This window comes from Marmota flaviventris, chromosome 4 (genome assembly GCF_047511675.1).
Source record: "Marmota flaviventris isolate mMarFla1 chromosome 4, mMarFla1.hap1, whole genome shotgun sequence".
NCBI classification, from domain to species: domain Eukaryota; kingdom Metazoa; phylum Chordata; class Mammalia; order Rodentia; family Sciuridae; genus Marmota; species Marmota flaviventris.
In genome coordinates, this window is record NC_092501.1 from 16206500 (window position 1) to 16234075 (window position 27576).

The window sequence follows — 27576 nt, forward strand, 5'->3', positions numbered from 1 at the left end:
CAATCCAGACAGTTTGCCTAGATATTGTACCAGAATCGTTCAAGAAGTGTTTACGGAGCGCCCCCAAGTGCCAGCAGTGGGTGTGTGACCGTGAGTTAGCCCGATGCAGAGAGATTGACATCCACCCAGACCCTCCAACACACGCCCTCTTTCCCCTTTTGGTTGACATCAGGCAATAACCTCAGCTGATTTTGCTTGCTGGCTCTCTCTCCCTTGTGCCTGAAACGTCAGTGTTATCTCTAAAATTTCACCAGGTAAGATCACTTGGTTTCAAGAAAGACTGGAGTAAGAGTAAGGGAATAATTATAATTGATAAACTCCTGTACATTCCTAAATTCCCACATATTTTTTCCACTTGAATTTTGTTTTATTTATTTTTTTAATTTGTTTTAATTAGTTACACACGACAGTACAATGATCTTGACATATCATACATTTGAGTCCCCGTATTTTTAATATGCACTTAACATGATTCCTAATACAGGTGCCCACATTCCTATTTAATACCAGTGTTCATGAAGTTTTGGAGTTAAACCATTTTAGATACTAAGATAATTTTATTTAAAAAAAATGGTTGTGAATCATTTGAGAAATCAAGGATCCTGTTGATAAAGCAGATAAGTTACTGTGATGTATGTAACTTGCAAGGCTGGGATATTGGAGGGTTTTCTGAAATACAATGAAACTATGCTAGAAGTGAGAAGGGGACATAAAAATTAATCTCTGCTCATTTGATAATGAGGAATCAGGCAGAGACGCTGCCCACACTCGAGCTTGCTAGTGGCAGAACCAGGATCATGGTGCCTAGAAAAACAGTGAATTTTCCACCCCCAAGAAAGCTGCACCATAAGTGTTAACGCTGGGTTGGCCTTCAGGAATTCATAGCTGGTTCAAATGGAGAGGTGGCTTGAAAGGGGAACCTTTTCTAACCCCTGGTACTTTATTGTGGGTGGGTGTGTGAAACTCCAGTGTTATTGTTCTCAGGCTGGATTATCACAGTATCAACAAGTCACAGAAAGTTGGAAGGGAAGAAACCATTTTGAATGTTTCCTTAAGTGAACTGACATTTTGAATCCACACAATACTGCCTTCTGAATATACCTCCTCGGTGTCTCCAGCCTTGGACCATGTCATTTTTAACAATTTATTTAATATTTTTCTTTTGTTGTGCTGGGATAAAACCCAAGTCTTAGCCCTAAGCACTCTTCCCCGGAGCTGCACCCCCAGCCCCCGTCATGTAATTGTTCCATGCTTCCTTTCTATAATGACAGGAGGATAGCATGAGCCTCCTGCTCCTCACTCTCAAGACATCCCCAGCCCCTTCTATTTGGATGGTTTCCCAAGGGCTGTCCTTGCAGCTGCTCCTGGACAGGTCCCTCTGGGCCTTCCCTCCAGCCCTCTGCTCTGCTGACCAGGCTCCCACTAGTTCTCTGGCTCTACCTGCTGGGCACAGCACCTGCTGGCCACCAACCATTCCTTCTCCACTTCTCTCCAGCTCAGGCCAACCATGACTTAGCATAGGACCCCCACTGAAGGATGTCCCAAGATGTTCAGAAACACCAGGCTCAGGCTGGGGTCGTGGCTCACTAGTAAAGCACTGGCCTAGCAAGTGTGAGGCACTGGCTTCTATCCTCATCACCATATAAAAATAAATAACTAAAATAAATATATTTTGTCCATGTCCATCTAAAAAAACTAAAAAAAAAATTTAAAAAGGAAATACCAGACTCAGCACCAGCAGGCCCAAACCACCTCTCTGCACCAGCAGGTTTCTGCCAGGTGTGGGGCATGGGAAGCTCAGGCAGAAACTCTTCCCTAAAGGAGCAATTCATGTTGTAATTATTATCAACTAATGGCCTCTCAACTTCCAATCATCCTTTTTGTCTGTTCTGTGAAAATTTATCTGGGCCCGTAGTAGTTTCCCTTTGTCTGTAGGGGGCGCTGGAGAGACATGGCGGGTGGAAAAAGCTTTGTTTCCTGGTTCTCTGCCTGGTGTGGCCTGCAGAGGACCTGGCTTCTCAGCACCAGCTTCTTATAGAGTGGCTCATGGTCAGAGCACCACACAGCCAGCAGTTTTCCCTGGCACCCCCCTCAGGTGGTTTTGTAGCAGAGTACCTCCATTGAGATACTTCTCCAAGAACTTCTCTCTCTGGCATCTAGAGGGCTGACTTCCAGAAAATTCCAGAAAGCAATTCCAGCAAGTTCCACTGGCATGACACCACAGTGACTTCTCTGCCATCCAGTGAGTCACAGCTGTGCTCCCTCCGACAAGGTTTGGATCTCAGCCCTGGTGGGGAATCCTTCTTGGGTTCCCATTTCAGCTCCAGGGGTAGTGGCATGTTCCGTTGTTATGTTTTGTGTGAGTTTATCTAACCCCCGATTCCTCAGAATGGGACTGTTTTTGGAGGTAAAGTTTTTAAAGAGGTAGAATGAGGTCATAAGGGTGGACGCCAACCTAATATGACTTTTTTTCTTTCTAAGAAGTGGAAACTTGGACACAGAAACACATAGAGGGGAGACCATGAGAGGACACAGGGGAAAGACTGCCATCCATGAGAGAGGCTTCAGTAGGGGAGGCTTCTGGCCCAGGAAAAGGCAGCCCCCGCAGTTGGGTTTTATTATTCAGCCTTGGCCCTGTATGCCCAGGAACCGGGGTAAGGGTAGGTAAGAGAGCATGAGCGCTGGAGACAGGGCTCTGCTTTGTGAATTCTCCACCCCAAGTGTGGGGACACAGTATTGACTGTAGGGTGCAGAGGAGGGGAGGAGGGAACCGAGTCGACACCATGGGCTCTGAGGAGCGGCATGGGGAGTGCATGCTGCATCTCACAGGAGAGCTGCCCTTTCCCCAGCCCACGGCCAGCTTCTTTGAGTGAGCGACTCTTGAACACCCCATGTGTCTTCCCTTCCATTCACCAAGGTTAGCTCCTTCCATGCATGTTGCCCACCCCAGAAGTCCCTGCAGCTCCTGCAGACCTGCTACTCTAAAGGCAAAGGGGGATTTAAAGGTATAGGGGTAACACTCAGCAATGGGCCATGAGACATGAATGGGCAAGCTTCCCAGACCCCCATCCTTCAGTGGGATGATTCTGAGCACATTCTATACACTTTCCCAAAGGGTCCCCAGCAAGACTGAGCCCCAACTGCCTGTAGCCATAATAAACTCACTTTAATGACTCTTCTTTCCCTAGCCCGTGGGACCATCTCCCAAACAAGCTATCTGTACCCAAGTTCTGGCTTCCAGCTCTGCTGGAACCATGAACCACGGCAGACATGAATTCCTGGCATGGGAGGAACAGCCCCAGTCTATCCTGAGCAGCAGTGATAGAATAAGGGGTCAGTAGCTGTCCCCTCATTTGACCCTTGTCACCTCTGTAATTTCAAAACCAGGCCATAGATGCAGCCCTGAGAGTGCAGGAAATGATTTTGGAGCTGGGAAGAATTGCCTCATGCTCGGGATGACACAATCAAGACACAAAAAGATCTTGACCAGCTGACTCAAGGGGTCTGCTCTTTTATTTATCAAGAGGTAAAAAGGGAACACTACATTTAAGTTCAAAGGGAAACCGAGTGCCCCGTGAATGCAACAGTCATTCACGTGGAACAAAAGGCTGTTCAGCTTTTCACTGGTCACCAGCTCCCTGAGCCAAGACTTAAAACAGCCAAAGCAACATGGGGTGGTGCTGCAGAAGCATCCAGATGGAGGCTCCACAAAGCTCTACCTGATCCACCCCCAGGCCCCCATCCTGGACTCTGCTGATGGGACAGCGTCACATGCCTCTCAGCTGCTCCTTCAGACCCACTTGGCTTCACCTGTCAAGGCCCTGTGCCTACTTATGCCAACCCAGCCACACTGGTGGCACCCAGCTCTAGGAGGGCTCTGGCATCTTCTCATGGACTCAAACCACAGTGTCTTTAGGGTTCTGCTGCTGTTGGGGTTTTCCCATTGACAGTAAGACACGACAGGCTCTGGGACTCTCTGGACACACACACGGCATGAAGAATAAAGGACTTAATGCTCAAAATCTTTCACTAACAGGAGAGAAAGCCGATCACAGACTGGGTAGCAGTCATTTATGCGGTTTCTGAAGATGGAGATCTAGTGATCTAATACAGCTTACACATATTGGGCATCCCTAATCCCAAACTCCAAAACAGGAAACTTTTTGAGCACCAAGATGATACCATGAATAGAAAATTTTATTCTGTGAAACTTTGTTTCATGATCAAAATTATTTAAAAGATTGTGTAGGGCTGGGGACGTGCCTCAGTGGTAGAATACTTGCCAAACATGTGAGGTCTTGGGTTCAAAAACTAAATCTAAAAAAAAAAAATGTATAAAATTATCTTCCAGCCATGCATATAAGGTGTAAATGAAGCATAAATGAGTTTCATGTTTAGATTTGCTTCCCAAATCCAAGATAACTCATTATGTATATGCAAATACTCCAAAACAAAAACAAACAAAACAAAAACAAAAAACCTCTGAAATCCAAACCACTTCTGTTCCCAGGCATTTTAGATGAGGGATACTCAACTTGTAGCAGGTGCTGGTCAACTTGAGAACCAAACCTCTTACTGACCATGCCCCTCATTCATTTCCTGCCCACTTATTCCTGCTCCCTGGATTACACTGCATAGTAAAGTCCTTGCCACGTAAGCCTTGACCTCGGGCTCTGTGTCCTGGAGAATCCAGGCTAAGGCCACATGTTGTTTGAACCAATCCCTGTGACCAGAGGAGCCCTTGGTGTGCTCATCGACTGGGTCTCCAATGGCCTGCTGTAACCTGTGTCAAAGGGAGGGATGGAGGCCCAGGAAGGGAGGGGGCTGTGCAGAATAGGAGAGGGGCGTGGTCCACACACAGTGTCTGTTGTCTTAGTCGGTTTTTTTTACTTCTGTAACAGAATGCTTACAACTGAGTAATTTGTAAGGAACAGAAATGTATTTGGCTCATAGTCTTCTGGAGGCTGGGAGGTCCGACAGCATGAAGTTGGAAGGCCTGCATGTTGTGTCATCTCATGACAGAGGCCAGAGGGCAAGAGGGAGCAGCTCACTCAGGCGATGACATTAATCCACCAATCACCCCTCATTAGGCCCACCTCCCAATCCTGTGGCATAGAGAATGAAGTTTCCAGCACATGAAACTTGGTCACATCCAAAGCACAGCATCAGCCCGACTATCTTGCCTGGCAGTGAGTGGAAACCATCCCGTTTCCAGTTTGATGGGGGTTTCTCCTCTTGATTTCTGACATCTGACAGCAGAAGTGACAGAGCAAGTCAACTTAAGCAGCTGTCTTGCAGCATCCGTGTTTTCCTGAGTGTGACTGAGAAGGGGTGACAGCTGAGGGCTGCATCACCACCTTTGGCAAGGAAAAAAATGTTTCACGGCTTTTTCCTTGAATGCAGTCGACCCTGATTTCTCAGTCCCCCAGGCCCCCAGACTGGGGGCAAGTGCATTCTCAGTGATTTTGAGGGCTCCCACCCCATAGCCAGGTAAGACTTGGTAAATTTGGTGGAGAGCAAAACATCTGGAGTTGCATTTCGCATCTGCTCTGGCTCGTGGCAACCCTGCTGCCTCATCACCTACCCAAGCTACATCTCAAGAGAGTCTGCGCAGCCTGGAGTCCCTGATGGGTCCCCCTCCTGTGGTGCACACAGCAGCTTTGTGCCCACAGGGGAGAACTTGAAACTCGCCTGTTCTCAGGGGAACATTATTCTTCTTCACTTACTTTTTCTCCTGTGGATGTCCCAATGTCACACAAAAATACTACTGACCTCTCTCCACCTGACCTGGTGACACCCAGCCTAATCTCAGAGCACTGAGATCAAAGATTGCTAATTTTGGTAGCCTGCCAGAAAGATACTACCTATGGCCCTGTTTAATTGTTCTGTGCCCATTTTTGTTATATAAAAGAGGTAATTTTGTGTGTAAATGCATGTTTTCAGCTTCTCTGGATATATCAGAACATTTGGGAACACTGGTTACTAATTCCCTGTGATAACAGATGGCTGGGTCTGAGGAGTTTGGGGTTTTTGGATGAGGTGTGTTCTCCTCCATTTGGGAAGGTCCTGTGACTTCAAACCTGGCTTCTACAGGCATGGTGGGATGAGTATTAACTTAGTTCATTAACTAAATAAACATTTTTAAAAAAGTTTTGCATGTACCATGGATTGAACTCAGGGGCACTCAACCACTGAGCCATGTTCCCAGCCCTGTTTTGTATTGTATTTAGAGACAGAGTCTCACTGAGTTGCTTAGCACCTTGCTTTTGCTGAAGCTGGCTTTGAACTTGAGATTCATCCTGCCTCAGCCCCCAAGCTGCTTGGATTACAGGTGTGCACCACTGTGTCCAGCCTCAATAAATATTTATCGCATACTCTTTAGGTATCAGACCTTGTGGTGGGTTCCAGGAATATAGACATGGCAACAAGGACCAAATATCCTGTGTTGGTGGAGCTTGTATTTTGATGGGGGTGATAGAATTAAAAATAAATACATTCATATTTAAGGTGGTAATAACTACAGTGAAGATCCTAAAGCTTGAAGTAAGGACTAGAAGGTAAATGAGCTTGGGGTGGTGGTGGCAGGTGAGGGAGCATTTTTGTATAAGGTGACAAGGTGACATTTAAGCTGAGACGGAAGGCAGTGAGAGTGTCACAAAGTGAGGGGGAAGAGATTTTTGTCCTCAAGCTACACTTTTGAAGGCCCACGACACAAGAGAACAAGCAGAAAGTCCTGTTTGGAACAGGACAGAATACAAAGGCCTGAGCACTAAGAGTTCTCATTTGCCATTTTGCATCCCAATGGACGCTCCCCACAATTTATCTTACTAATTTTTCACTTATACTGTTGTTTAAGTAAAAATGTTTGATGTTTAAGTGTTTCTAGTAGATAAAGCTAAAATTCACGTATGAGCTCTGCCCTTCCAGGGGAGTGAATCAGTCCTGTTTGACTTCCTGAGTTCTCGGGAGCTGGCCTCTTGGCATTAGTCACAGAATGCCTACAGCCAGCTTTTCTAATTAGATCACGGGTGGTGCATGGCATAGGCTCCAGATTCTTTTCTTGGGTTGTGATCACAGCTACTGTTCTACTACTACCCGCTGCCTGGTCCTACCCCAGGGTTTGGCTGTCCACATAAACATGATGCTGTTGTGTGAGTTCACTCTTCTATTTAGAGAAGCCCGTCAGCTAGAAATACCTCCACCTTATTTCTCAGACGCATGCGTGCTGAGAGCGAGTTGCCAAAATAGCTCCTTGAGTAAGTGGTGGCTTTAAAAACCAACCAACTGCTGACTCAAACCAGAAGGTCAGTAAAGGAAAGTGGACGTTGGATTCTGAACGCTGGATCAAGGAGCCCATAGGAGTTTGTAGTCGTGGGGATTTTGGAGACTTGAGCAAGTAGCCTGGGGGTTCTCCTTGGATTTCTCGCCTGTTGTCTGCCCCCGTCTTCATTCTTCAGACCCCAAGATGAACGTGCAGGCCTGCTCCAGGTGTGGCTATGGGGTGTATCCTGCTGAGAAGATCAGCTGCATCGACCAGGTCAGTAGCCACAGCCTGGCCTTTGGGAATAATGACAAACATGGGATACTTGTCTTCTTACATATGGATATGTGGCTTTTTCTGAACCACAGGAGAAAGATGTACTTTTCTACCTTCGTTAGGTTCTACCCACTTCCGTGTCCTCTAGGTTGCCTCAAAAAAAAAAAAGTTGTATTTATTTAACATAAAATAATTATATGTGTGTGTGTGGTTTTTAAATTTTTTTAATCACCATTTTATTCCTACATCTCAATCTTTAAAACCCAGAATATATAGGAATCCTGAGCCTGGGGTAGGGGATAAACAATCACTGAGTCTTCTCTGTGATTTCTAGATATGGCATAAAGCATGTTTCCACTGTGAAGTGTGCAAGATGATGCTGACTGTGAATAACTTCGTGAGTCACCAGAAAAAGCCCTACTGTCACGCGTAAGTGTCTGATGCCCCTTCCCTGCCGCTTGAGTTTTGTTCATTTTTTGACAAGTAGTCTCCTAAAGGAGCAACCTGTGCCCTCCACAGTTAAATCCAAGCAATGTCCCCAAAGTGTCCACTCACATCCAATCACGGAAAAGATCCAAAGTGCGGTGTTATGCAGTGGGTAGAGAATTCCAAATTTCTTAAAGATCAAATCTATCTACAATAAATTCTTATTCACTTGTTAAGTGTTGTGCAGTTTAACTGCCAGCAGATAGGCAGAGAGCACTCTAAGATTTTTAAAGTCACTTTCAAATCCTTTCCTAGGTTTTTTAAGAAAGCTCTCAAGTGATCAGTTAAAGTTTATCTTTAAGTCCTTATGTGCTGAATTTAATTGGTTTTATTTTTGTTTTAAGACTTTTTTGACCAGAAAACTATGAACTTAATTATTAAATTTTATATTTACTGATTTTAAAAAATCAACAGTACCATTAAGAATAATCATTCAATCATCTTGGATAAGGGGGTGTTCCTGATTTTGATTTATACCTCATTTTTGTAGCCATAACCCCAAGAACAACACGTTCACTAGTGTCTATCACACGCCATTAAATCTAAATGCGAAGAAGATTCCAGGAGCCGTGGGTGGGGTAAGTCACTTAATTTTTACGTTTCAAAATAGCCTTTTAAGAAAATCCCTTTGCTTAGGCACCTGTTAGGTTTCTAAGTGGATCTCTGTAGGGGATGGTTTATTTCCTCCACAGACCCATGCAAAGTGTATTTAAATAGCACATGTCGCTCTTTGTCCTCCCTCAACATTTGGGGCCAATACACAGGATAATCTGGGTTCAGTATTTGATCCTTGATTCTAATATAATCTTTCTGTCTGACCCGCTCTGGGCAGATGGTGTTAGTTGAATAGGCCTTGCGTACGCTAGTGCTTAATACATAAAGCAAAATTTGCAGGGTTGGAAGATATTACAAGGGCCCTTCTTTTCTTTCCTCTGTAATATTTTGGTACAGAACATTCAAAACTTCCACTTCCACACTCTGAAACCTCTCTTTCATTAATTGCTTAAGATTATGTGCAGCCTCTCTTTCCCCTGCGGGTAGGGGGAGGTCAAAGATGTTTGGATTTGGAAATGAGACTGGCTTTGGGAGGGGAAGCGGGAGGTGGATGCAGAGGCCGTGTTGATGAGCCTGACCCCTTTTCCCTTTTGAAACATCAACAGTGAAGTTTTGTCAAATAACTAGCCCTTGATGGAACTCTTGCATCTCTTAAAGTGATGACTCATTGTGGGATGGCGGTTAGCAACTTTCTAAAATTAGAAAATTACCAGCGAGGTGGAGGGCTCTCTAATAATCTCTCCTTACCCCATGTCCCTTGTTGGTGTTACCCCTCACCCCTTATACTGACAGTGGCCTCACCATCAGGAGAGTCTATATTAGACGGAGTGACCGCCCTTGCCCTGTGACTCTTTACATCTGCTCCGGGAAAACTTTATGTCACTAAGTGCTCCACACTATTGGCCAGTTTACATTATGTTTATTTAACAAGCATAATAGACTTGTTTAATTCACTTCCTACACATCACAAACCAATGAAGTAGATCCTATTATTTTCCTACTCTACTGGTGAGGAAACTGAGGCCCAGACAGTTGGTCATCCCTCATTGATTTCTAAAGATCCACAAGCCTTAAGAATCCACTAGCAATCCTAGGTTACTAAGAAGACTAAGCCTCTTAGAACTTTGATTTTTATCTTTTGATGTCTGCGGGCAGCTATGTGAAATTACAATAAGTGTAATTTAGCTCTTACTTCAACAGTGCCAGGAACTCAGCTGAGTTCTCTGTTTTCTCATGTATTCTTCACGAGAACCTCTGTCCTAGTGTCATATTGCAGTTGAGGAAGTTGAGGCTCAGAGAGGTTAAGTAACCTGCCCAGGTTCATCCAGCTCGGTGGGTACAAATCCAGATCTTTCTGACTGCAGAATTCTTGTCATCGGCCCAATTCCATATCTAACTAGAAGGTGGCAAAACTCTCCAGAAGCAAAAAAAATACTTGTTGATGTTTGCACCTATCCAGATGGTTTTACAGTTGTGAACGGGAGATGTGTTTACAGAATGCTCTTGCATGTATCACACTCTCTACAGAAAGACTGTCGTGTCGTGTCGCATCTTCCAACCCTACCCGAGCTGCAGCTGGCATTTCCACTTTACAGTCATGCAACAGGTCACACAGGATTTACCTTGCTGCAGTGCTAAACTCTCTTTCTTTTAACTGTGTGTGACAGGTCCAACCTGGCTCGAGGCTAGGATTATCGCTGGTTCTGCTTCCAGCCACAGGCAGTCATGTGGGCATCCCAGGAGGCCTGAGCGTGTCTATTTGTGTGAATTTATGTGACTATATGACTGTGTGTGTATGGACATATGTGTGTATGTGGGGAGTGCGTGTATGTGTGTATGCAGGTATGAATATGTGGGCACACACATACATATATGTACATGTGATATGTGCATGGGTGTATGTGTGTCTACATATTAAAGTGTATCGCATATGTGTACATGGTGTGTGTGTGCGCATATGTATATGTGTGTGTGCTAGGTATGAATGTGTATATGTGCATATGTATGTGTATATGCCTTTGCATGTATGTGTGTGCATGTGGTGTGTATATATATGTGCACACACTGTCTTCAGGCGTGTGTGGTATACACGTACACGTGTACATGTGTGTGCGTGTGTACAGATGTGTAAATGGTATGTGTGTGCATGTGTGCGTGTGTATGTACAAATGACTACTGAGATCCCTTTCTTCTCCTTTCCCACCAGGGAAAATTTTAAATGGTCAGCTATGTCCCTTCTAGGCCCCAGATCTGCTCCCGCAAGACTTTTATGCAACCAATCTAGGGGGTGTGATGGGTTATTTTTTATGCCCCTTATGTCTCTGAAAGACTTTGCCAATGAAAGTTTTAAAAAAAATCATTGTGCATGAGCTAAGAAAACAGAGGAAAGAAAGAGATGCTTCAGGGATGGTGGTGAAGGAGAAAAGAGGGCACAGATTCTAAGCTGGCATTTGCAGCAGACTTACGTTTCTGTGTTTCCAAAATGCCCTTCTTTGAAAAATAAATAAATATTTACTAAGACAGAATGTCGTGTTTGATAGGTGTGAGTGGAATTTTTAGAAGAATAATCATCTGTGTTCTCACCTATTCAGAGTTTGAACTTTAGTCCTAAATGCTGGACGTTACTGGTCACACTATGGCTCTCCTCTTGTCCATCCTCAGTGGAATTGGGGACATTTGTGATTGTCACAGCTGGGAAGGGCAATTATTGCATCTGGTGGGTAGAAACCAGGGGTGCTGTTGAATGCCCTGCAATGCTCAAGAAGTTTCCCCACAAAAAAGATTTAACTGGTCCCCAAAATATCAGAAACCCTGCCTTAAGTCTATGTGATGCTCGTGGTACTTCCTTCAAATACTCGGAAAGCAGCCGGTAAAGGTGTCAGCATTTACGGATTTAACAATGTGCACCTTGGAGCAGCATGAAGCAACAGTAGGCGGTAGTAGGCCAGGAAAGTCAGGCAAGAAAAAGTTCCCTTGATGGGAAACGAGGATCCCTGAGGGTGTATTTTTCTCCAGGTCTGTTTCCTTATTATCTATAAAATTAAGGATTTAAACTTCAGCTTTTAAGAATTGCAGATATCTGGGCCTATCTATCTCAGACCTAATAAATTGGGCTACCTTCATTTGAACCTAAGACCCAAGTTTCTCTTTTGTGGTTAGTTTCCATGTTTTCTTGAAGAAATCTTTGCCTACCCCAAGTGATGAAGATGTTGACAGTGTGTCAGTTCTGACCAAACTGAGATACATGTGTCTGCGCCATCTGTGCTGCTACATCTTTCAGTACCATTTCAATAAAAAAATCATGGTGTGTTTTGTAGACACTGGCAGACTGATTCTAAGTCTTGAAGAGCAAAATTGAAGGACTTAGGTTATCCTAAGTTATCAAGATTTACTATAAAAGTCGAACTCATTCATTCAGTGGAGAATTGGTACAAAAATGGAAAGACCAGGGTTGTCTTGAATACGAGGCCCAGCAATTGCTCTGCTCAGATGTGGTCCCTCAAATGACAACAGAGGCACCACTGCAATTCAGTGTAGCAAGAATGATCTTCCAAGAAAATACTGGAGAGATTGGATATTTGTATGGAAAAAAAAAAAATGAGCCTTGCCTCCTACCTCACACCTGTGCACAAAAATCAACTCAAAGTATATTATAGAGTGAGATGTTAGAGGTAAAATTGTCCATGAGGAAATAAAATAGTCCCATGAAACTGGTGAGCCAGCGTTTTAGTGAACTCTTTGGGTGATGGTCACACAGAATGAAGCAAAGAACATTACTCTGTTGTCCAACATTTTCAGAGGTCACCCCAACCTGAATACTATGTGTTGTGTGTTAAGTTCATGGAGACTTTACCTCGGTCTTGTTAATCACCCTGCTCAACACAGCTTGGCACAGAGCAGGAGCACAATACGTGCCACCTAGCTGGTGGCACAGATAAGACCACAGCAAGATGGGCAGCGCAGTGTGCCTTGGGGAAGATACTTTACGGTCAAGACTTGGGAAAGATCCCCCTCAATTTAGCTCCGTGTTATTTATTTATTTTCTTACTCTTCTCTGAATGGAAATGTTACCAACAACATCTTCACCATGTTCATCTTCACCATGTTCATGCAGACCCATGACCAAGAAGATGGTGAACAGTTTAGATCGGTTTTTCACTGGGACATGAAATCCAGGGATGGACCCGATGCACCTCACAGGCAACCGCTGGTGAACGAGGTGAGAGAGGAGCGATGGAGGGCTTGGGAGAAAGAGAAACGGCAGGCTATGCAAATGAGTTGGATGATGACAATGATGACGGTTAGCAGTAGTAATAGCAATGTCACTTCTACAGAAAATCAATTAAGTTTTCTTTTGTCCTTTCTGTAAATTCAACCAGCTATGAAAGAGACCTCCATCAATGCCTGGCAGCACTTCAACTGTGTCTTGTCCAGTCCAAGTTCTTGTCCCTCCAACCTTATGTTCCTGTCCCTGGGAATAGCCCCCCCCCCCACACACCCCGGCTTGCAACCAGCGCTGCCCTTTCTTCCTCTGGTCCTCCACTCTGCCCCAGCCCTTCCCTCCAGGCCACCCTCTCCACTCGGATCCTCATCATTTCTACCTGGACCTCTGTGAGGGCCTCCTGCGATGGCTTTGCCTCGTGCACATTCGCCTTTCCCCAGCCTCCTGTGCCCACGCTGGTCACGCACGGCTTCTTGTATGTTCCCGACTTCCTCGTCCCACCACCCTCTCTGTTGACAGCCTCCTCGTTTCAGAATCCCTCAGTCATCTAGTTTTAATTACATCCATAATACTTGCATTTTTCTTATTATAAAAAAAATTATGCACTGTAAAGTTAACCCTTTATCCACCACCTCCGATCCAGTTCCCTCACTTTAGAAGAACCCACTGTAATCACTTTTTGGGTATCCTAGACTTGACTTTATTTTTTGTTTACATATGTTATTTGTCAGTTACCTATCTCTAGTTATCATCTAGCTATCTGTTGTCTATTTTCTATTTATTTAGATCTATCAATCATTTAGCTTTATCAATCATCTATCTACCTGCCTATCACTTATCTAACTTTCAACTACTTACATTTGAACATACCTATCTTTATTGAAGGACCTTGACTAAGTTATGTAAACACTCTTTTGCTTCAGTTTTCTTGTCTTTAAAATGAACTTCAGAAACTTCCTAATTCACGGAGCCTATTGTGAAAATTAAGATAAAATACCTACAAAAATATCAGGACAGTGGTAGATAAAATAAATATTGGCTATTATTATTTTTATTGATAGTTTCACACACATTTGTTTTGAAAGGCCTATGTTTATTTTCTCATGAAACAACATGCATTGTTTTTCACACTCAACAAATATCTTGGAGACATTTCCACATTGGCAGCCTTCCAAGCTGTGGTGGACCGGTGTAGCATGGTGCATGGTTCAGAGGCTTATACCATGGCATCCTATTGATGGGCAGGGATATTTTCCCTAATGCAGAGTTGCAATGAACACTCATTTTCATGGCCTCTTTTGGATAAAAGGGAGTGTTTCTATAGAATAGATAATGAAAATAAGGTTGCTAGGTCCAGGGTGTGTGCCTTTTTAATTTTCAGAGTTAAAACAGTTGTGCATTTATTCTCCCACAGGCAGACTATGACCCATTTTCTTATACTCTCACCAATACTTGGTTTTACCAGATATTTTGACCATCTGTATTTTGTTTTAATCGAGATTTTGCTGCTTGCTAGTGCAGTTGAGCATATTTTCAAGTGTTTTTTCAGATTTCCAGAGGCTGGTTCTGCCCAACCTGTCCAGCCTGCCCTGTCTGACTGGCTCCCTATCTTTTTCCCTCATGTCAGTTAAACTCAGCTCCTGGGTCTTTTCCACCTGCCTTCTACTTTCCTTCATGGCCGCCCACACTACTGGGAATCACTCAACAAATATTTACTGGGTCTACTGTGTGCCAGGCACTGTTGTAGACACTGGGGATCCATTAATAATGGAGCATGAACATCCCTGCCTCATGGAACTGACCTAGAGGAGATAGATGCCTTTCCCTCTCCCTCTGCCCTGTTAACTGACCTTGGCCCTGAAGGTCCAGCTAAAATTTTATCTTTCTACCAAAGGCAGGGGCCTTCTCATACAGAGGCACATTAAAAAACCTCTCACTGTGTCCATCATCCTTAAAGAACATGATTACATATAAATGATTTCTAATTGTTTTTTCCTATGTTAATTTTATCTGCAACGGTAAATACCTTCAAAAAGAAACTTTGTCTTCCTTCTTTTTTTTTCCTTTTTAAAAAATTATTAATAGGCACATAACACAAAGTAGGTTTTTGAAGTTTGTCTGAATAATACTGATTAATCTCAGGTTGGCTGTCTGCAGGGACCCTCTTCCTTCCCCACAGCCCAGTCAAGTGCAAAGAAGAGCAAAAGATGTTAAGTTATATTTGAACATTTTTCTATAACATCAGTGTATTTCACAAATTTCTATCACTTAGGATATTAGGTCATCTTCTAGTCTGAGGAAACAAACGTGCTAGTTAGTGAAGACTTCTCACATACCAATAGGAGCTTGTGGTTTTTAAAGAAGATGTTATTTGGACAGTGTATGTGAGTGCTGCTGGGAGTGCGGGGTGGATGGGGGATCTTGCCAACCAAGTGTGCAAGGCATGTGTTTGTAGCATCTTGCTCTTTCTTTGCAGAGAGCCTACTGGCCTGGATATGGGGAAAGCAATGCTTGGTGCCCAGGAGCTCTGCCAGACCCCGAAATCGTAAGGATGGTTGAGGCCCGACAGTCTCTTGGTGAGGTAAGGGCCCTAGGAATCACCTTAGCGATTGCTTTAGCAGGTAGTTAGCAATTGGCTGAAATTTCCCTTTGTTTTGAGAAATGCAGCAGAGGAATACTGTACCCACCAAACAGTCCCCTGTCCTAATTCCCAGAGCCTGGGTGCGTGTCACCTTACATGTGAGAGAGATGTTGCAGGTGTCATTAAGTTGTGGGTCTTGAGACAAGAAAAACCTGGATTCTCGGGTAGCCCAATATAACCACAAGGTCTTTATGACAGGGAGGCAGGAGGGGCCACTCTAGGAAAGATGCTAAGGACAGAGAGAGGTCACAGTGTTGTGGGGCTGGGAACCCAGGAATGTCAGAGCTTCTAGGAGCTGGAAAAGGGAAAGAAGCAGATTCTCCCTAGTTCTACCACAGGGATGTCAGCCTGTTGGCCCACGCTAAGCCAGGACCCACCCCCCCAAACTGTGAGACCCTAGAAAGTGTTCCAGTAGCCCCAGTGCAGAAGTCCCCAGCTGTTTGCACACCGTGCCCCTGGCCCTCTCACACACCGACCCTTTGAAGAGTCTACTTTGGAAAATACCATTAGTCTTGGTGACTCTTCCTTTAGGGAGTGGGAAGAAAGCAATAGAAACGTGATTGCTAAGGTGAGATGTTTTATTAGGAAAACTATCCAATCTGAAAGCACGGAGGGGCAAGTGAGCCCTCCCTCTCCTGGTGTGGTAGAACTCTCTGGAGCAGACCAGTTCCCGCAAAGTCTCCCGTGTGAATGGCTGTGCTGCCGCCAAGCAAGCCTTGGAGTCAAAGGACACCTGTGGGGTTGAACCAGGCTCCCCCAATTTGGTGTGAATCCTGCAGACAATACCTTTTGACCTAGGGAATGTGAGCTCCTTGGTGTTGATGGTGTTACTCAAGCACCATTTTCAAACTTATTCCAAGTGATTGAAGTGTTCTCCTGTTCTTTCGAAGCCAGCTCTGTGGGTCCGATTCGTTCTCCTCCGGTAGCTTACTGATTCTCACGCTGCCGTTGCTTCTGGCCAACAGGCGTATCCAGAAGACTATGAGCAGCAGAGAGGCAAGGGGAGCTTTCCGGCCATGATCACACCTGCTTATCAGAGGGCCAAGAAAGCCAATCAGCTGGCCAGCCAGGTGAGTGTCCTGAGTTGATTCACCTTTGATTGTACTCAATTTTGTCATTAAATAAGCTCTGTTATTCAGAAAAAATAATATAAGATGGTGTTTTGGTGCAGTAGGAACTATTAGTGTTGTGTTAGGGAGAAATTAAAACACTATTTTCATTTATCCTCTGTGCCTCTATTGGGCCATATCTCCAAAATGGAGAAAAGACCCTGTATGTAGCTCATCCAGAATGGACCTAATGATTTCTTAAAGTTGCTTTAGTATTAAGGACACTCGTTTTTATCAACCAGATGGCAGGTCCTCCTGAAGTCTGGTGTAGTTTTTGGTTAAGAGCTCAGATTTTGGAACTAGGATGCTGGGATTTGAAGCCTAGCTCTATCACATATTTCCTGTGTGGCCACAGGCTAATTACTTAGCCTCTCTATTCTTCTGGCTGCTCATTTGAAAAGCAAGGAAAAGAATAATCCCAGTGGATGAGTAGTTGTGGACACCAAGTTACTCTTTGGTTAACACTTAGCGGTGCCTGGCGCTCTCTGGAATTTAGCATGGTGCATAGGTGCCTTTGTGACCATGATAGACTTGTCCCAGGTCTGTGTGGAGCATGGCCTGATGGTGTAGATTCAGGAGAGCTCTAAGGCGAGGTCCTCACAGAGGCTGGGAGGGGGTGTAAACTTGTCTCTGTGCCGTCTCCTCACCAGGTGGAATACAAGAAAGGGCATGAGGAGCGCATCTCCAAGTTCTCCACGGTGGCGGATACTCCTGAGCTGCTGCGGGCCAAGGCAGGGGGACAGCTACAGAGTGATGTAAGACGGGATGGAGGAGGGAGGGAGGATGCAGGAGGCATCCCAGTCCTGGGAGGGGGCGGCAGTGCCAGCAAGAGTTTCCTAAGGTCAAGGATGGTCAAGTTCATGAGTCAGTCAGCATAGACCTCCCCAAACTCTTTAAACAGAAAATGTTAGATTAGATTAGTGCCAAAGAAGATAGAGCCGATGCACTGGAAAGAAATCCCTCTTGCCACTGCAAAGTAGAAAGCATAATTTCTAAAGAATTTCTACCACTTGCCTTGGCATAGCTTAAGTGCCCCACAGCCTACTGAGACCCAAGAATGCAGTGTTGTTCTGAATGGGAGGTTGAAGCACAAATCCAGCTTCCCCTTATAAGCAATTTCCACTTGCCTTGTCGTGGATCTTGGATTGAGGGGCTTTCTTGGTCAAGGGTTGGAGACCTTGCTCAGCCCAGCCCCAGCACCTGGTCCACAGCAGGTGCAACACAATTAGACACTGAGCTCCACGCTGAGCGTCTCCATGCCCCAGATGCTTTGCTGAGTGCTGGGAATGATAGGTAAATGAAATGCACATGCCATCAAGCCATAAGCTAGTGATGTGCCATAGGGGCTGTGACAGGGGATGGGCAAAGTGTCCTTCACAGGAGCCCTCAGCCAGGCACCTCCCTGAGAGCATCAGGTAGACAGTGGGATTGTGGCGTGTGAGTCAGTCTTTTCTTTTTCTTGTTTTCCCAGGTGAGATACACAGAGGACTATGAACAGCAGAGAGGGAAGGGCAGTTTTCCTGCTATGATCACGCCTGCTTATCAGATAGCCAAAAGGGCCAACGAGCTGGCGAGTGATGTAAGTGGCCGTGGCAATGCTGTCATGTTAAGGAGGAAGCAGACAGCTAACCTGGGCCTGGGGAGTCCAACTTCCTGTCTACTCTCGCATGCATCCCGGAGCCAAGAAGTAGCTTTCCCTCGTAGTTTTCAGTCATTTTTGCCATGCCGATGACCTGGTACTTCTATGTCTAAGACATATTCCCTAGACTCAAGCAGAAAAAGAACATTCCATAAAACACTCATTTTTTCCCCCCTCTGGCTCCTGTGCATGGGAGGCTCAATTCAATTAGTTTGTCCTTTCCCTTCAAACAGGTGAGATACCATCAACAATATCAAAGAGAAATGAGAGGAATGGCGGGTCCAGCCTTTGGAGCCGAGGGCCAGGTATGAGCTAAATGACTTCCTGGGAGACTGGCCTGCCCCTGGCCAGTTCTCAGTTTGGCCCCTACTAGCTGTGACATAGCCTATGTCCCTTTAACCAGGGGACGGGCTGTGGATTATCTTTGCCCTGTGTGTGGATGGGGGATTTTCCAAGCCAGGAAGTAGCAGACAAATAATTACACAGGTTTCGATTTGAAGTCAGCTTTCAAGCACTGTTTTCTTTAAGAAGCTCTATCAATATGGTGGCTCAGCCAAGAATAAGCCATTCTCATCTATTTATTGAAGAACAGACCCAAAGATTAAGACAGGTTATGTTTAGTTCATTATGACATTCAATGAGTTTAAGTGAGTAAATGAATGTCTTCCTTAGCTGCATAATTTGATTTATTTGGCAACGAATTAGTTGACTCTACCTCATACAGGACCTATAAAATTAAATGACAAAAGAATTTATTTCTCTTTAGAAAAACAAGTCACCAGTTGTGGCCACATACTCATGTGTCTTAGGATATGTGTGGACATGGGCAGTGACCCCTTTGCAAATGTTGTCCTGAGGAAAAGAAGGCTTGGTTTTGAATTCAAAAGACCATTTTATTAAATTCTACAGGTTGATTACATGCTCTCTTGGTGCTTTATATTCAACAACAATGGGTTCTACTGGTTTCATATGTTAAATGTTGTCTAGAAGGCTTGAGACAACTTTTAAAAATGAGTGTTATTAAGAAATATCTGGCTTCTGTAGCCGTCAAAATATTTTATTCTGTATTTTGACAGTCCTTCCACCACTAGCTCTAACACATGTTTAGTGTGAGCATCAAGGCACGCCCATGCACATGGATGAAATATAATTTCTGAGATCATAGTTGGTTCTTGATTTTTAGAACACTTGGAAGTTTCCAGTCTTGATAATAACAAATACAAGAATCAAAGTGGGTGTCGTTGGATTGCACCGTTAGCAGCTGCTGAGGGGACTCAGTCTGGTGTGGCATTTCACTGTGTGATTTAGCATGACTCGCCAGGGCATGGGTAGGATGGAGTGAGAGAGGCAGACAGATAGCTATAAATATCTGTAATGCCTGAAATGCCAAGCAATTCATGCTTCTTTTAAACATCTAATTAGACTCATTAAAATGACTAGACTGTGTATTAGATTTATCATTTGTAACCAATCAACTCCCCAATAGGATCAGGTATCTTACAAAAAGATTCTCTCTGTCTGTCTGTCTCTGTCTCTGTCTCTGTCTCTCTCTCTCTCTCTCATACACACACACACACAAAAAAAAAAAAAAAAAAAAAAAAAAACCACAAGCACAAAACTGTAGACCAGGATGGGGAAAAACCCCATAAAGCAGATTGCTAAAGAATTTAAGAGTTTTTTGTTTTTGCTTATTATATTTGGCCCAGAATATTCTGGCAGTCAAGCAAAAAGGAGCACTCAGGCTAAACAGTTTTCATGACTGGACAAAAGGAAGCCTAGACATTTTAATTTGACCCAATTCTTTTACTTAAGAAAATGTGTGGGCCACAGTCCAGTCCTGGTGCTGGAGGAGGGTGGGTCCTGCCCCGGATGAGGCCCGGGAAGATGGAGTCATGAGCTGGGGGACACAGTTATGGGCATCGAGCAGCAAGAATGCAGAGGAGGGCGCAGCTGGTTCTGCCCGGGGTGGGTCTGGGATGAGGGAGGATCGGGGACATGCAAGAGAAAGTTGCATCTGAGCTGGTCTTGCAGTGCCTCTGGCTGCCAGGGAAGGGTGGCCCCAGTCACTTGATGGGAGCTTCATGAAAGAGAAGGTTTCTGTGGGAGCGGACGGTTGGCGTGGGGAAGAGGAAGGGAAAAGTTAAGACGAAGGTTACCACCCTCTGTCTTCAGTGCTCAGTTACTCCCGTTTCAGATAACTGATGTGACATTTTCCCTCACAAATTGCAAAAATGGCAAAAGACCCCATTTCTGGTTTCATGACACACATCACAGAGGGAGACAGTATAGGGGGTGTCAAAGCATCTCTGTGCACAGATCTGCCATGGTACCTAAGTAAGATAATGTTCGAGACCAGGGGAAACAAAGGACTTCCCTGCTATCAGGAAGACATGAACAGTCCCTAGCACCATGGCACTGGGATTCTGGGAGTATCTTGATTCATCTTGTGGAACTAAAGATAATGATCATGATAATAGTTACCATTTATTTACTGCTGTGTACTGTGCACCGTGAGCAGGCCTGACTCCAGGGTCTGGTGTCCTGATCACCACATGGTACAGCACCTGTGGTGGTCACTGGAATGCCGGTGTGGATGGACCTCTGTGGGAACAGGCTCTGGGACCAATCATTTCTGATCACCACCCAAAGTTTTGATTATCTCAGCAGGGTGACTTGGAGGAGTATGATGAGCCCAGGGGAAAGGGCAGCTTCCCAGCCATGATCACCCCAGCTTATCAGAATGCCAAGAAGGCCAACGAACTTGCTAGTGATGTAAGTACCATCAAGCAGGGTCAACTGGCGGCACCCCAGAGATAGAGGAGCAATGAGACTTTGAAAGCTGTGCTGACTGAAACCTACACACAGGCTCATTTCTTAGAGCTGAGCCACAGGGGAAGGTTCGCCTAGCCCTCGACTCCTATCCACATTTTCTGATGTCTTCTTTTTTCTGTTAAGTCTTTGTTTACATTTATCAGCTTTGCAAGCAGATTGATATGGACAAACAGCACAACTTACTTTAGGTCTTTTGAAGCAAGTACAAATGCTGGTCCAGCCAGATAAGCAGGGATTAAGAGTCTCAACCAAAACCCATTTAGAAGTTGAGCATTTTAACGGAAGAGCTGATTAAAATAGGTTATATGATTATCAGACTGGGCGTAACCCAATGATAAGGTCGTTTTTATTTGCAGAATGTTAGCCAACAAGCAGTCCTTGAAAGATAGGCTATAATTAAACTTGGTAAAGTGAAACTTCACTGCAGACCTTAACAGTCTGACTTGAACTTGACCTCTAATCAGGGACCTCACATTCAAAAGATCCTTTTCCCTTCACCTTGACTCTGCTAAGGGTCAATTATCCACTTGCCAGAACGGCGCCACTTTGGCCTAAGAAAGAAAGTACAAGACATGGCCTCATTACCAGGCTAGAGTTAGGGTACTGGAACCTGGGTTTGAATTGGGCTGGAATGACATGATCGTTTTAGAACTACATTTTTTTTTTCTCATGCAGAATTAGAGTGTAATGCGTAAGAAGTGTGAAAAGGTCCAGTATCATTTTAGTTCAAGAAGGACCAAGTAGTTTGTAGATGTAATGGAAGAAGAAGTCCACATGAATTCTTTGCCTTTAGAAAATTCTATTCAGTAAATGTTGACATTAAATCTGGGGTTATTTTGGAGATATGTTTCTCACAGAGAATGGAAATGGCAACTATAGATCTTCTTCGTGTGTTTCTTTCAGATAAAATACAGGCAGGACCTGCACAAGATGAGGGGCGCCGCGCATTATCATTCTCTTCCAGCCCAAGACAACCTGGTTCTCAAACGGGCCCAGAGTGTGAACAAGCTTGTGAGCGAGGTGGGTATGGGGGGTTACACTCCCGCGCTGTCACCCCTTTGCCTCCTAGGCAGTAAAGGGGTGACCCTGTAATAAAAAGGGCCGTTAAGAGAGTGACACCACACATACAATCTGTCGGTTTCCAGTGTCTGAAGAGTATGTAGTAAAACACAATTAACAACAACACCAGGTCAAGCAAATTAAATTTTTCTTTGGTGGCTCAAACATGTCTTCCCAAGTCCTCACCAGGCTGTAGATAGTCAAAAGTGCCAGGCAGCAGATTTCTGGTTGGCAGAAAGAGTGCAGGACTTTGAAAACAGTATGATGTCATTATAGAGTGGAAATCCAAGGTCAGAGAGAGTGTTTGACTTCCCTCCTTCTCCCATTATTGTAGCCAGAGTTGGAGAGGCTGTGACTTCCTACCTCCCAGGTGGAGCTAGCTGCCCGAGGGTGCGTGGTGTGGGTCTACCCTGTGCTTAAGCTTTGGGGGATTGTTAGGACAACTTGGCAAGGAAACACCCCACCGTGTCCTCTCTGCACCCTCCTGTCTGTCCAGCAGCTCCTCTTACCCCAATCTCTTCTCTGGACCCAAATGGGCAACCTCCGGCAACACGGAGAGTGATGGCTACTAAAAGATTCACTTAACGAGTCATCTGCACCTCAGAGACAGAGATTCTTCTCTAACCTCTAAAGGCTGTTCCTTTCCCCCAAACTGTTTGTTAACCCATGGTTCTGCAACTTGGGACAACTTGGGAAAGTGTCAGTCCTGAGTCTCATCATGCTTGGAAGTAGTAGATGGGTGTGGAGGCCTTGGCATCTGCATCTAAACAAATGTTCCAGCTGATTCTGATGCGCAAGACCATTGACGTACTACAACCTCAGCGTCCAATCCAGCTCGCAGTCTGTTTTAAGAAGTGACGTTTTGTTGGAACACAGCCACATAGTATTCACTTACATATTGTCTGTGGCTGCTCTTGGGCTACCTAGGCTCTTGGTGTAGAGGCCACATGGTGGCAAAGCCTAAAATATGTACTGTCTGCTCATTTTGTTAGCTCTAGATTAGGCCATCACTTTGTCATGGGCCTGTAAAAGATAAGTGTCTGGTTCTGATTCATAGAGACTCTCAGGGACTAAGGTGGAGTGAGACCCCTGGTGGTTCAGCTCTGCCACCCTGGAATAGCACAGTTAACATGTTTGGCCTTTTCCTATGCACATATATAAACAACTGAATATATGAATATAAAGACATATATCTACAGTTAGGATTCAACTATATATACAGTTTTATATATTTTATCTTAAAATCATAGTGTGAACATTATAATGCATTTTGCATATTTTAAAGGACATATCCCCACTATATAGTTTTATAAAATACTATAACAAATGAAGTTGTACTTCCTTTGGTAAGAAGCCACAAGTGAACCTTTGATTTCTTTTTTGCCTTATGTTTCTCCAGTAAGACCAGCCAGCTCTGCCTCTATAAATAGTGATCGTCCTCAGCCGCGTTCTGCAATTACTCAGGGCGACTCAGAGTTTAATTTAATAACTACAGCCTCATGGCTTCTTCCAGGCACCCAGGGGAGCTCAAATAGCCAGGCTGCTTTAAATTGAAGACACTCTTCATCAGGGTGATCTCCCTTGTTATATTCTTTAATAAAGTGCCTTTTGGGGTAAAATTTTAGTGATGTATATATAGAGAGGTGCATATACCCTGAGTGTGTAGTAGGAAGAATTTCTACAGGTGGCCGTGACTCCTCATAATCTCTCCTACACTGTTCCCTCTAAGACTCCACCTGATTTCTAAAATCAGTTTGCTATTGTTTTTTTTTAAAAATTGTTTTGTGGTGCTGGGGGTCAAACCAAGGGGTTTGTGTGTGTTCAGCAATTGCTTTACCACTGAGCGTCCGTCACCCCCAACCCCAGTTTTTCCATTTTTATTCATTTCAGCTGTATGTTTTTATAGTATTTGTTCTTGAAAAGGACCATATATTTTTACTTTGCAGAATGAAATTGATTATTACTTTATTATTTGTTTTGTACTAAGGAAAACACATACTTATAGCATCCTATGCCTTGTATTTTAAAATATGGGGTTGAAAGTTTTCTAAAACCACCTCAATGAAGTTCTGGAAATGTTTTCAAGAGGGACATGGGGTTTGGTTCTATTGTGCATCTGGTGTTTTGGTTCCCAAGGTGGAATATAAGAAGGATCTGGAAAGTAGTAAAGGTCACAGTATCAACTACTGTGAAACGCCTCAGTTCAGGAACGTGAGCAAGATCTCAAAATTCACCAGCGATGTGAGTTGCTGATGCCTAAGCATTTGCATGTGTCCCTGTGTCTTGGAGAAGCAGGGGCTCCCAGGCATGAGTACCTGTGAGTTTTGGTTAAGGTTGCCTGCTGGGATTGGGCGATGTCGAATTCTGTCACATCCTTCCTCTCCCTTGCCACACTTGACTTTGAGTCCTCAGGGCGGGACCTGTCCTCTCTGTCTTTCTGAATCCCTTGCACACAGCCCAGTGTCTGCTCCTAATGACAAATGCTGGTGAGGGAGCCTGGCTGAGCATGGGACTTTGTGCTTCTGAGTGAATGCATGATCTCACTTAACTCTCACGGTCATCTGGGAGCCAGACATTCTCTCCCTACCTCAAAGATGAGCAGATACATGCTGGAGTGGCATTTGTGAATCTGGACATTTTCAGAGAAAGCCTGGCGATGTAGACTTGAGGATATCAAGAACCTGTTCTAGAGTGTACGATTTTACTTCTGCTTAGCTATATTAATAGTAGAATTCGCAATCACAAGTGACCTTGTAAGGCTCAGTAAGAAATTTATTTTGTATGAAGGTTCTAGTTAAGAGGACCAGTTTTGGAACTAACATACTTGGTGCCATATAGTTACCCAAGAGGGCAAGTCAGTTAAGCTCTCTGAGCTACTTTGCCAATCATTCAAATGGGGATGATAATAAATCCTTCTTCTTCATAGAGTGGCTGGCAAAGGTTAACTGAGATAAATAGAATTGTGTCTAATATATAGCAATAGTATTCTACTTAAATGCACCGTGGGCCAGGAGACTCAATGACCTCTCAGGGTGGGTGATTTTAATGAAACGTCATGAAGCTACCCAGATTTTCCTATTTATGACTTCGCATCATTCCATTTTGATCTTCTCTTTACTTGATGTTATTTGAGACATAGCATCATTCTTTCACATGGTTGCAGTGACCATCTTTTATGTCACAGAATTTGGCAAAGGTCTGGTCTTCTTCATATACAGTCATTCCTCTGCATCCATGGGACATTGGTTTGAGAACCCCCTTGTTGGGTACCAAAATCCTCAGATGCTGAGGTCCCTTATATGAAATGGCTTAGTAATTGCATGTAACCTGTGTACATCCTCACACATACTCTGCATCATTTTTAGATTGCTTATACTACCTAATATAAGTGCCATGTCAATAGTTGTTATAACATATTGTTTAAGAAACTGTGACAATAAAGTCTGTATGTGTATAACACAGATGCAATTTTTTAAATGAATATTTTCATTCTATGATTGATTGAAACATGGTTCTAAATTCCATGGAGGCAGAGGACTGACTATATGTGGAAGTAGAAGTTATTTCATGCAGTGGCTTGTACTAGTCCCCAGCCTGGGACTGTATCCACAGCATCTATACAATCAGAGCTTATCCAGTAATGAGCTCCACATTCTCATGGTAAGTTTTCACATTGGAAAAGGTAAATTTAAAACAAAAAATATAAAAATAAACAAGTAAGTCAAATCTGCTTTGTGCTACCAGTGCCCGTCAGACCCATGCTCCCGAGTGCTTATCTGCTGTCTTGACCCAACTTCTTGTGCTCGCTTGAAATTTAAGTGGTTAGAAAAGAAGTTTGCTTTATTTTTTATTCACTGGTGTACTGACTTCTTAAATAGGTTCTATTTAATCATTTATAGTTTGGATTCTGTGCATTAAGACAAGTAGTTCGTCTTCAACAAGTAGGGAAGCTTTTGCTAAAAGTTTTGTGTTTCTACGTAGAATAAATATAAAGAAAACTACCAGAACCACATGAGAGGCCACTATGAAGGAGTTGGCATGGACAGACGCACACTTCATGCTCTGAAAGTTGGCAGTCTGGCCAGCAATGTGAGTGCTTGTGCAAGGGCCTCCAGGGGTGGAGAGGCGTGGGGCATCACAAACTCAGCTAATTGTTTTTTATCTTCTCTAAAATACTTACGTTCTCCTGGGTAAAGACAGACCCATAAGAATTTCTAAATGTTAACCAACACAACCAAATATATGTATCATCCCTTAAATTTTTTAAAGACTCAAAGTGTATTTTTTTTTTAGCTTTCTCTGATTTGAAGAGTACTTAGATCTATTATAATTGATCCAGTATGAAAAGAACTTTCGGTTTCTGAGTGATAAAGAGAAATGGATAAGCATGACTCGTATTTGAAACCCCCCCCCTCCCAGGATTCCAAGGTTTTTGTGATTTATTTGGAGTTTGTTAGGTGGTTGGTGAGTTTGTCTATTTGCTTATCCAGTCTTCATGTTCATTGAAGACCTACTATGGCTAGGCAGTGGGCAAGGTAATGGGATCACAGAATAGAACAGGTTCTTGTTTTCCTTGTAGCATGTAATTATTAATCTCTCTTTGGCTTTATCAATCCAATTCACAGAGTTTCAAATTCGAGGTTGTAAACCTTGGAGGTCAAGGACACTGAAAGGAAACTGCTTTCATTATGCAGATGTCAGTTTTCTCTGCTTGAGAATGTCCAATTTGACCTTAAAGAAAAAAAAAATAAATAAATACTCTGAAGACTCAACTTTTTATTCCTTTTCTGGGGGTGAGCTAAGAAGTACCTTCATGGTTTACCCATGAGCACGTGCTCTTGTTAAAAATGACAAGGAGTCTCATCATTAAAAAGAAAGATAAATACACTACAGATGGAAGTTAACTAATGTTTGATTAATGAAGAAGAATTCAAATTAATTAAAGGCAAACGTGTGAACATAACTTAATTTTCCTTGGAGGTGATGCAACTGAATTAATTTTGTTTCTGGCTATTTTAAAAGTATTTCTTATAACATTCAAATGAGGTCAAAAGAAAACAGGGACTGATTTCTTTTTTCTTGTTCTTTGGATTTCAGGTTGCCTACAAGGCTGATTATAAACACGATATTGTGGACTACAACTATCCAGCCACCCTTACTCCTGCCTATCAAACAACAATGAAACTGGTTCCCTTGAAAGATGTAAGTCCTCTTCTAATGGCACTTTTATTTATTACTTGCCACTTCCTCCCTTTGGGACGATTCTTAGGAAGGAAGAGGGACAGAAACTAGATAGACCGCTCGCTGGCGGAGATTGAAGGGACTTGAGAAAGGGGGCTCTTGCCCCTGGGAAGTCCACCCATGCATGGCTGAAAACTCAGGTTTTCAATGTAAAGTGGGGCCAACTCTGTTGGTCTTGAAGATACCCTGAAGTTCATTTTCTTCTCTTAGAAATGAACTGTGGGGGCATTTAGGATCGTTATTTCTTAGCAATGA

At 43.8% G+C, this 27576-nt stretch overlaps 1 protein-coding gene across 1 annotated transcript in view; it reads left to right on the forward strand.

Moving 5' to 3' along the window:
• The first annotated feature begins 7236 nt into the window (after nucleotides 1-7236).
• Nucleotides 7237-27576, forward strand: part of Nrap (nebulin related anchoring protein) — a 70797-nt gene continuing 50457 nt past the window's right edge. The window contains exons 1-13 of the mRNA XM_071610889.1: nucleotides 7237-7537; nucleotides 7872-7966; nucleotides 8514-8601; nucleotides 12693-12797; nucleotides 15277-15381; nucleotides 16407-16511; nucleotides 17201-17305; nucleotides 18022-18129; nucleotides 18423-18494; nucleotides 20854-20961; nucleotides 21925-22041; nucleotides 26062-26169; nucleotides 27178-27282. Coding sequence (XP_071466990.1) covers nucleotides 7466-7537; nucleotides 7872-7966; nucleotides 8514-8601; nucleotides 12693-12797; nucleotides 15277-15381; nucleotides 16407-16511; nucleotides 17201-17305; nucleotides 18022-18129; nucleotides 18423-18494; nucleotides 20854-20961; nucleotides 21925-22041; nucleotides 26062-26169; nucleotides 27178-27282 — 1293 coding nt within the window. The 5' untranslated portion in view covers nucleotides 7237-7465. The remainder of the gene's footprint in view (nucleotides 7538-7871; nucleotides 7967-8513; nucleotides 8602-12692; nucleotides 12798-15276; nucleotides 15382-16406; nucleotides 16512-17200; nucleotides 17306-18021; nucleotides 18130-18422; nucleotides 18495-20853; nucleotides 20962-21924; nucleotides 22042-26061; nucleotides 26170-27177; nucleotides 27283-27576) is intronic.